The sequence below is a fragment of the Penaeus vannamei genome, chromosome 26 (assembly GCF_042767895.1).
Source record: "Penaeus vannamei isolate JL-2024 chromosome 26, ASM4276789v1, whole genome shotgun sequence".
Taxonomy (NCBI): Eukaryota; Metazoa; Arthropoda; class Malacostraca; order Decapoda; family Penaeidae; genus Penaeus; species Penaeus vannamei.
The window spans coordinates 8,692,629-8,702,628 of NC_091574.1; the positions used below are offsets into that span (position 1 = coordinate 8,692,629).

At 47.1% G+C, this 10,000-nt stretch overlaps 1 protein-coding gene across 1 annotated transcript in view; it reads right to left on the minus strand.

Moving 5' to 3' along the window:
- LOC113818224 (tubulin beta-4A chain-like) overlaps window positions 1-10,000 on the minus strand; it is a 44,814-nt gene that overhangs the window by 3,093 nt on the left and 31,721 nt on the right. Inside the window, exons 5-7 of the mRNA XM_070140016.1 lie at window positions 7,916-8,044; window positions 5,503-5,702; window positions 1,200-1,403 (exon numbers count right to left, since the gene is read on the minus strand). Of these exons, the coding sequence (XP_069996117.1) occupies window positions 1,200-1,403; window positions 5,503-5,702; window positions 7,916-8,044 (533 nt within the window). The remainder of the gene's footprint in view (window positions 1-1,199; window positions 1,404-5,502; window positions 5,703-7,915; window positions 8,045-10,000) is intronic.

Here is a 10,000-nt window from a genome sequence, read left to right on the forward strand (position 1 = left end):
AAAGAAAGAGGAGGAGGAGGAGGAGGAGGAGGAGGAGGACACGGGAGCGGGATGGATAGGGTGGAAGGTGACAGGAAAGAAAGAGGAGGATGGGGATTAAGACGACATGAATGAGGAAGAGGAAGAGGGGCAGTAACAGTAGCAGGAGTAGTAGTAGTAGTAGTAGGAGGAGGAGGAAGAGAAGATAGAGGAACAGAAAGAGGAGGAAGAGAAGGAGGAGGAGGATTAAGGGAAGGAGGAGGAAGAGAAGGAAGAGGAGGAAAAAGAAGAGGAAGAAGAAGAAGAAGAAGAAGAAGAAGAAGAAGAAGAAGAAGAAGAAGAAGAAGAAGAAGGAGAATAATAATAATAATAAGAAGGAGAATAAGAATAAGAATAAGAATAAGAATGAGAAGAAAAAGAAGAAGGAGAAGAAGAAAAAGTAGAAGAAGAAGGATGATATACCTGTTGTGGAATTTAAAGTTAAATAACAAGAGGAAATATAGCATTAAAAAGTGATAACACGAGAACATATAATTTAGAGACTCAGTCAATACTCGAACCTTTTAAGTCTGATTCACACACACATACACACACACTCTCTCTCTCTCTCTCTTTCTCTCACTCCCTCTCACCCCCCTCTCTCTCTCTTTATCTCACTCCCTCCTTCCCTCTCTCACTCCCTCCTTCTCTCCCTCTCTCTCACTCACTCTTACCCACTCTCTCCCTCCCTCCCCCCTCTCTCTGTCTCTCTTATTCTCTCTCTCCCGTTCTTTTCTTCTGTTTCTCTCTCTCTCTCTCTCTCTCACTCACTGTCGCCCACTGTTTCCCATCCTCCCTCTCTCTCTCTCTCTTTCTCTCGCTCTCTCTGCTTCCCTCCCTTCCCCTCTCTCTTTCTCTCACTCTTCATCCACAGCCTTCCCCATCCCTCTCTCCCTCCCCCTCCTCCTTCTCCCTTCTCCCCCTCCCTCCTCCCCATCCCTCCTCCCTCCTCCCTCCTCCCCCTCCCCCTGCCTCCTCCCTCCTCCCTCCTCCCTCTCTCCCTCCTTCCCCTTCCTCCGTCCTCCCTCTCTCCCTCCCTCCCCCTCCCTCCTCCCTCCTCCCTCCTCCCCTCCCCCTGCCAACTCCCTCCTCCCTCCTCCCTCTCTCCCTCCCCCTCCTCTCCCTCCCTCTGCCTCCTCCCTCCTCCCTCTCTTCCTCCCCCTCCCCCCCCCCTGCCTCACCTCCCGTGGCGCGGATCGCAGGCGCACATCATGTTCTTGGCGTCGAACATCTGCAGCGTGAGTTCGGGGACGGAGATCGCGCGGTAGTTCTGGGAGCCGCGCGAGGTGAGCGGCGCGAAGCCCGGCATGAAGAAGTGCAGACGCGGGAACGGCACCATGTTCACCGCCAGCTTCCTCAGGTCGGCGTTCAGCTGGCCGGGGAACCTGGGGGGAGAGGAGGACGGCGTGAGGGAGGTGGGCTTGCGGGGGAATGGAGGGAGGGAGAGGAGAGTGAAGGGAGGGATAAGGGAGAGGGGAGGGAGGGATAGGGGAGTAGAGGGAGGGAGGGATGAAGGGGGGAGTGGGGGAGAGAGAGGGAATAGAGGGAGGGAGAAGGAGATGGGAGTGGAGGGAGGGAGAAGGAGAGGGGAGTGGAGAAAGGAAGAGTGGGGTGGAGAGAGGGGAGTGGAGAGAGGGAGAGTGGAATGGAAAGAGCGAGAAAGGAATGGATTGAACGCATGAGGGATGGAAAGAGCGAGAAGGGAATGGTGAAACGAAGAGGGGACTGTAAAACCCGAGAGTGGAACGGAGGGAACGAGAGGAGTTAAAAAAAGAAAGGAACGTTTTTACTCACAGGATACTAGAAAACAGGAAGAAAGGAGGCAGCGAGGGAGGGTTTGGTGGACGAAAAAGAAAAGGAAGAAAACGATAACGGAGAAACATAACTGATACGAAAAATACCGTCAATTTTCGATTATGATAAAACATATCAAAGAAAGAAAACGAAGCGGAACTTAGACATCAAAGAATGAGACAAAAAGATAAACATACAAAAAAAAAAAATAGTCAGAGTGAGATTCTGAGAAACACCAAGACGAAAGGGGGAGTAGAGAACGAAAGGATTAATGAAAAACGTGAGAAATGTGACCAGCAGTTCAGGAATAAAGAATTCGAGTCCGAGCGAAGCCGTAAAATGGCTTTAGGAATGCAAAGCGGATGGAAGTCCTCTCCAGTACTCAAATAGTAAGGCCTGGCTCGCTGGAGACGGATTCCAGTTTTGTGCTTCGTTTTTTTGTATTTATTCATCTCTTTATGGTCATTCCTTTTTTATTCATTTGTCTATATTCATCCATTCTTTTGTTTATATTCATTCATTCATTTGTTTATATTCATTCATTTATTCATTCATTTGTTTATATTCATTCATTTATTTATTAATTTGTTTATATTCATTCATTCATTTGTTTATATTCATTCATTTATTTATTTATTTGTTTATATTCATTCATTTATTCATTCATTTGTTTATATTCATTCATTTATTTATTAATTTGTTTATATTCATTCATTCATTTGTTTATAGTCATCCATTCATATCTTTATATTCATTCAGTCATTTATTTATATTAATTCGTTTATTTATTCATTTATTCATATTCATACATTCATTTGTTTATACTCATTCATTCATTTGTTTGTATTCATTCATTCTTTTATTCATTCTCTCCTATCCACTTATTTATATTCATTCGTCCCTTTATACATTAATTTTATTCACCTATCAACAGCATGCAGCAGACATAAACAAACAAGACGTATCATAATAATTATATCGAATGGCCTTTATTTTTTTACGACTCGCGATGCAGACAAATGGACAAAAATCAGAGAGTAGTATTTCAACCTTCTAAACAACCTGCCATGACTTGGTGGGATTCGGTTGTGACCCAATATTCCGGGAACGAGCCAAAGGGTCACGCGAGGGGGAAGGGGGAGGGGGAAGGGAAGAGGGGGAGGGGGGAGAGGGGGAAAGGGAAGGGGGGAAGGGGGAAAGAGGGGAGGGGGAAAAGGGAAGGGGGATGGGGGAAATGGAAGGGGTTGAGGGGGGGAAGGGAAAGGGTGATGTAGAAAATTGGGGAAGGGGGGAAACGGGGGAAGGGAGGAAATAGGGGAAGGGGGGAAATGGGGGAAGGGGGAAAGAGGGGGAGGGGAACAGGGGGGAAAGGGGGAAGGAGGATGGGGGAAGGGGAAGAGGGGAAGAGGGGGAGGGGCGAAAGGGGAAGAGGGGGAGAGGGGGAGGGGAACAGGGGGAAAGGTGGAAGAGGGAAAGAGGGGGAAAGGGGGATGGGGGAAGGGGAAGAGGGGGAGAGGGGGAGGGGCGAAAGGGGAAGAGGGGGAGAGGGGGAAGGGCGAAAGGGGAAGAGGGGGAGAGGGGGAGGGGCGAAAGGGGAAGAGGGGAGAGGGGATGGGGCGAAAGGGGAAGAGGGGGGGAGGGGAAGAGGGGGGGAGGGGGAGGGGCGAAAGGGGAAGAGGGGGAAAGGGGAAAAGAGGTAGGGGCGAAAGGGGAAGAGTGGGAGGGGGAAGGGTGAAAGAGGGGGATGGGGGAAGGGGGAAAGAGGGGGAGGGGAACAGGGGGAAAGAGGGCGATGGGGATTGGAGAAGGGGAACAGGGGAAAGGGAGAAGGGGAAAAGTGGGTAAGGGGGAGAGGGGAAGGGGCGAAAGGGTAAGAAGGAGAAAGGGGAAAGAGGAAGAGGGGGACAGGGGGAAGGGAGACGGGGGAAGGAGGGGAGGGGGTGGGGGAAAGGGGGGAGGGGAGCAGGGGGAAAGGGGGAAGGGAGAAAGGGGAAGGAGAGGAGGGGAAAGGGGGAAAGGGGAAGGAGAGGAGGGGGATGGAGGAAAGGGGGAAGGGGGAAAGAGGAAGAGGGGGAACAGGGGGAACAGGGGGAAGGGAGACGGGGGGAGGAAGAGAGGGGGAGGGGGGATAGGGGGAAAGCGAAGCGAGGAAAGAGGGAGAAGGGAAGATGGAGGAAAAAACGAAAGGGAGAGAATAAAGAGAGATCTCAGTGAGGGGGAGGAGTAAAAGAACGGGGAGAAGGGTGAGAAAAAGAGGAAATGGGAAAAAGGAGATGGAATAGAAGGAGAAAGCAGAAACAAGAAGGGCAGAAGGAGAAACAAGATGTGAAGCTGAAAGATAGGAGAAACACAGCAAAGGAAAGACGAAAAGGGGGAGAGGAAACGTAGAGAGATAATAAAAAGAATGAGGAGTTGAGAGAAAGACGGAAGAGAAACAAACGTGAAAAGGAGAGAGAAGAAGGGAGGGAGCGAAAAGGGAGAGAAGGAAGATAGAATAAGAAAATAGAAAGCGAGTTGTATAGCGGAAAGCTCAGAAGGGGTAAATGGGTGAAATTAGAAGGAAGCTAGAGAAGGAAAAAGACAGAGAAAGAGACAGCAAGAACGACCTGAAAAAGAGAAGAAGAAAGGAAAAAGAAGAAAGTTTAAAGAGGAAAGCGGCTCCCCTCACCTCGCACCCTGTACACTCTTATTTTTTCATCCATTAATTGTCCAATCATGAAATCTCACATTATTTTTAGCCCCGCCCCAATCTCCTCCTTCGGCGCCCTTCTCCTCCCGCCATTTCTTTTCACTTAGCGTCCCTCGCCCTCTAATCACGGGCGTCTCCTCCGTCTCTGCCTCCGCCCGCCCTGCAGTCCCGCCCTCGGGTCCCGCGGCGCCCGGGCTCCCCGAAGGCGCCGTCGGGGGTTGCCTTTGTTGTGGGAATGGCGTTTTTTTTTTTTTTTTTTTTTTTTTTTTTTTTTTAGAAATATACGTATTTGAATACACACATACACACGCACACACACACACACACACATACACACACACATAATATATATATATATATATATATATATATATATATATATATATATATATATATATATATATATATATATATATGTATATATATATGTGTGTGTCCTTATGCACGGGGGAGTTGTATGTGTGTATGTGTATGTATGTCCATGCATATTCTCTGAAGTCGACCCCAGAAGCTATAAAAGAAACTTTATTCCGGCGAAATGATTCCACGAAAAGAGGGGGGGGGTATATATCTGCCCGTGACATCAGCTGATCAGCTGGCGTTATCCACAGCGACTCACGAAGGCTGGGTCATGGCAGTCATACGATGTGCTAATTGGCGACTTTTGCTTATGAAAAAATGGGTATTACTGGGGGAATTCAGGGAAGAAATGAGAGAGGAATCCCTACGCCTGGAATTGGTAAATGAACTCGAAGAAAATAAATAAGAAGATCCATGCGTATCATTTAATGATTAACGTGTAGATGATAAAGGAAAAACAAGTGATTATAAGCATGATAACAACTACAATATCAACAATAATAATAACAATTGTTATAATAGTAATAGTGATAATAATAATGATGAGGGGCATGAAGATAATAAATATGATAATAAGATAATAATGACAATGCTGGGAATAATAATAGAGAAATAGCAATGCTAGCAGAGGCCAGGCTGACCTGAGGCAGGTGGTGACGCCGGACATCGTGAGCGAGACCAGGTGGTTGAGGTCGCCGTAGGTGGGCGTGGCCAACTTGAGCGTCCTGAAGCAGATCTCGTAGAGGGCCTCGTTGTCGATGCAGTAGGTCTCGTCCGTGTTCTCGACCAGCTGGTGCACCGAGAGCGTCGCGTTGTAGGGCTCCACCACCGTGTCGGAGACCTGGAGAGGGAGAGCGGGCGATGAAGGGAGAGAGGAAGTATGGGGAAGGAAGAAATTGGGGAGGAAGGAATGGGGGTGGAGGATGGTGGCGGGAGGGAGAGAGGGCGATAAAGGGAGAGAGGAAGCATGGGGAAGGAAGAAATTGGGGAGGAAGGAATGGGAGTGGAGGATGGTGGCGGGAGGGAGAGAGGGTGATAAAAGGAGAGAGGAAGCATGGGGAAGGAAGAAATTGGGGAGGAAGGAATGGGAGTGGAGGATGGTGGCGGGAGGGAGAGAGGGCGATAAAGGTAGAGAGGAAGCATGGGGAAGGATTGGAGGAGGAGGGAATGGGAGTGGAGGATGATGGCGGGAGGGAGAGAGGGCGATGAAGGGAGAGAGGAAGCATGGGGAAGGAAGAAATTGGGGAGGAAGGAATGGGAGTGGAGGATAGTGGCGGGAGGGAGAGCGGGCGATGAAGGGAGAGAGGAAGAAGCATGGGGAAGGAAGAAATTGGAGAGGAAGGAATAGGGGTGGAGGATGGTGGCGGGAGGGAGAGAGGGTGATGAAGGGAGAGAGGAAGCATGAGGGAAGGATTGGAGGAGGGGGGAAGGGGAGTGGAGGATGGTCGCTGGAGGGGTAGAGGGGGATAAAGGGAGAGAAGGAGCAGGGGGAAGAATTGGAGGGGGAGGGAAGGGGAGTGGAGGATGGTGGCGGGAGGGGGAGAGGGTGATAAAGGGAGAGAAGAAGCATGGGGTAAGGATTGGAGGAGGAAAGAATGGGAGTGGAGGATGGTGGCGGGAGGGGGAGAGGGTGATAATGGGAGGGAAAAAGTGTGAGGAAGAAAGGGGGGTGGAGAGAATGGAAGTGAAGAATGGTGGAGAGAGGGAGAGAGAGATAAAGAGATAAATGGGGTTAGGGAATGGGTGTGGAGAATTAGAGAAATGGCGAATGGGAAAAGGGATGACACAAGGAGAGAAGAAATGTGTAGAAGGAGCGGAAAAGGAAAAACCCAAATTAAAGAATGGAGGAAGATGCAGGGAGGGAAATAAAAGGAAACCAAGCATACACAAAGACAAATCGGAAGAAAAAGAAACAAAACAAAAAAATAGAGGAATGGTTGAAAAAAGAGAACAAGGGATACTGAAGGGACAAAATATGCAGAAGAAATAGATGGAAAGGAAATATAAGAGAGAGGAAAAGTGGAGGAAAAATTAAAAAAAAAGAACTGAAGGGAGAATATACGAAGTAACAAGCAGAGGTTTCAGAAAGACGGAAAAGAAAAAAATGTAGAAAAAAGAAAAAAAGAAAAAGAAATATGGATGGGCTGAGGAAGAAGGAAGAACTAGCACAAAGACATAGTATGTGGTCTAAGTAAGAGAAAGAAATAATCTAAGAGTTGGGAACAAGTGGAAGTAGTAGGAGTACGAGTGGCAGTGAGTAGAAGGGAATGAAAGTAAGACTGGGAGTGAAGGAGGGCGGCGGGCGAGAGCGGGCGCTGTGGCGGGAAACACGGCCATTGCGGGTACACGGCTGCGAGGAGGGGGAGGGGCGGGGGGGGGGGAGAAAAGGTTACGTGCTAATCAATATCCCACTAATTAAAATAATGGATCAGTAATTACCTCATCGGTTGCAGTGGAGGCCACACCTTCGCTTCCCTTTCTTACGAAATTACTTCCCCGCAAAACCAAGGACATCTCTCCGCTAATCATTTTTTATGAACCTATTAACGCCGCGTCTGGCGGCAGCGGGGCTCAAAGGTGTCGGGCCGCAGAGATCGTGGATGATCATCTATTGTATATATATATATATATATATATATATATATATATATATATATATATATATATATATATATATATGTATATATATATATGTATATATATATATATATATATATATATATATATATATATATATATATATATTTATATATATAGTACTCATGGTATGATATCAAGCTAGGACTAAATTTCACGATCAATGAAATTTATTACTTTGTTTTCTCGATGATGCGAAAAAGTTAGCGGATCCGGGGTAAAGCCGAGAAGACGTCGGCGAAACTCACCTGTTTGCGGTCTGCCCTTTGCCAGGGGATTTCGTGTTGCGAGACCTGCTTTTACCTGTGACTTACACCAGTGTGGAACTCAACTAATACCACCTGTAAGAGGAAATGGCATGACAAATGAATCAATAAAGCGAGAAATAAAAGTGCAAAAGACGTCTTCCGACCTCACCTTCGGACTGGGGACGACGGAAAAGGTGTTCATGATGCGGTCAGGAAACTCTTCTCTGATCTTGGAGATGAGCAGCGTGCCCATGCCCGAGCCCGTCCCGCCGCCCAGTGAGTGCGCCAGCTGGAACCCCTGGAAGGCAGTGGCCGCAGATTAAACAAAATCTAAGAAGAGAAATTGAGGCTAACAAAAGGAAGGAGAGAAAGAAAACCTAATAGTATTATCTTGAAGATGAAGCCTAATAAATGGCAGAGTAGATTTGCATGTGAATATCACGTTGCCTGAGGACGATGAGTGTAAAAGAGCATGGACGACGTGGTCACGGCAGAGAAGTAGACAGAATTTAAGAAACATCTAGAAGTCTGTAAGTGAATGACAAGAACATGGAGAACATTGTGTTTGATCGGATAGTTTGCTTGGTTCATATTTCACTGGAACCCGCCATGTCTTATATATATCTACATGCAATATATAGAAGGTCGGCCTGGATACCAGCAAAATGTCGCTATTCATAGCTAACCACATAATATATCTAAATGGACTTCTTAATGACCCATCATCTGAATATACCTGAATTTCTATTTCTGTCATAACCCAATATGACCTCAGCATGAAAACCAGTCAAGCTCTTGACTCGCTTCCAGGATGGATATCACTCCAGTTCCATTCCCAAGGATGCACCGACCCCTCATACTGTATGTCGATAAAGTAAATAAAGCTTTGCTGTTTCCCTGAGTCCCTGCCAGTTCAGTATTAGTCCTCTAGCCTCCCTAGTGGATCCTCCATAGTCATCTTTCGCCGTTTCCCTAGGGGCAGGGGTAGGTAGGATCTGTTTGACTATAAAAACAGGATAAAACATTTATCAAGAACGAGAGAAATTCAAAACCTGTCAAAATATTCTTAACTAGGTACAGATTGTTTAGCATATTGTCCATTCCCAACAGTCATGGAACTGTGCTCCAATCATGCATGCCATCTGAAAGTGTGTTGACACCTACTGCAGGCAAGGGCTCGCTGTTCACCGTGTAATTCTTTTGTATCTAGCACTGTACAGTGAAACATCGCCTAAGAAAATATAGAGAATGTAGCTATTATAAGTTAATGACACAGTTCCGTGTAAATTCCTATCATATTTCCTATATCACTGTTTTTGCAACACAGGAATTTGAAAAACTTTTCTCTTTATCATGATTATGAGAATGTATATTCATTTTTATATCTAATTAATAAGAAACAATGAGAAGCCAGGTACGCTTGAAAACTGAGCGAATTCCACCTTTATTTGCAATGTTGCTCCCTTCCTTAACTCATTGGGACTGACCTACATACTCCAAGATCAGCTGATAAGGCACGCTCGTTTTCCTTAAATGATAATGATCTTGGAAAAAAGAACACATGAGTACATGGAATGACTGGTACTGAATGTATATTTTCTGCTTCCTCTCTCTTTCGTAACACTTTTCTCTTTGAAGACACAAAGGACACTAACCTTATCTTTACAAGTCCACCTAGCTGATTGCACGCATGCACATCTCTCTCTCTCTCTCTCTTTTTATATCTGTCTGTCTATCTGTCATCCAGTCAATCTGTATCTCTCTCTCCTCATCTTCCCTTCCCCCTCCCTCCGTCCGTCCATCTATTCATCCCTGACTCACTCTTTCTCTCTCCTCTTTTCTTCGTCTCCCTTTTCCTTTCTTCCCTCGTCCTCTCCTTCTCTCACTCCCCTTTCCCCTTCCTTCCCTCACTCCCCTTTCCCCTTCTCTTCCCTCCCTCGCCCTCCCCTTTCCTTTCTTCCTTCGCTCGTCCTCTCCTTTCCTCACTCCCCTTTCTCCTTCATTTCGTTCCCTCACTCCCTTTTCTCCTTCCTTCCCTCACTCCCCTTTCCCCTTCCTTGCAAAAGCAATTCCTCGGGGCCATCTCGTCCCCCCGAATGTCGTGCGTCGTAGAGCGAGCGCGTGTCGGATCTCGGTCCCGTCCCCTCTGACACGGACGTCCTCAATGATGAAGCAGATAAGACGGCCGCCCCGTCAGTCTCGGGCGGCGAGGACAACGCCCTTTGTGATGGTGGGCCTATAAATTGGCTGATCG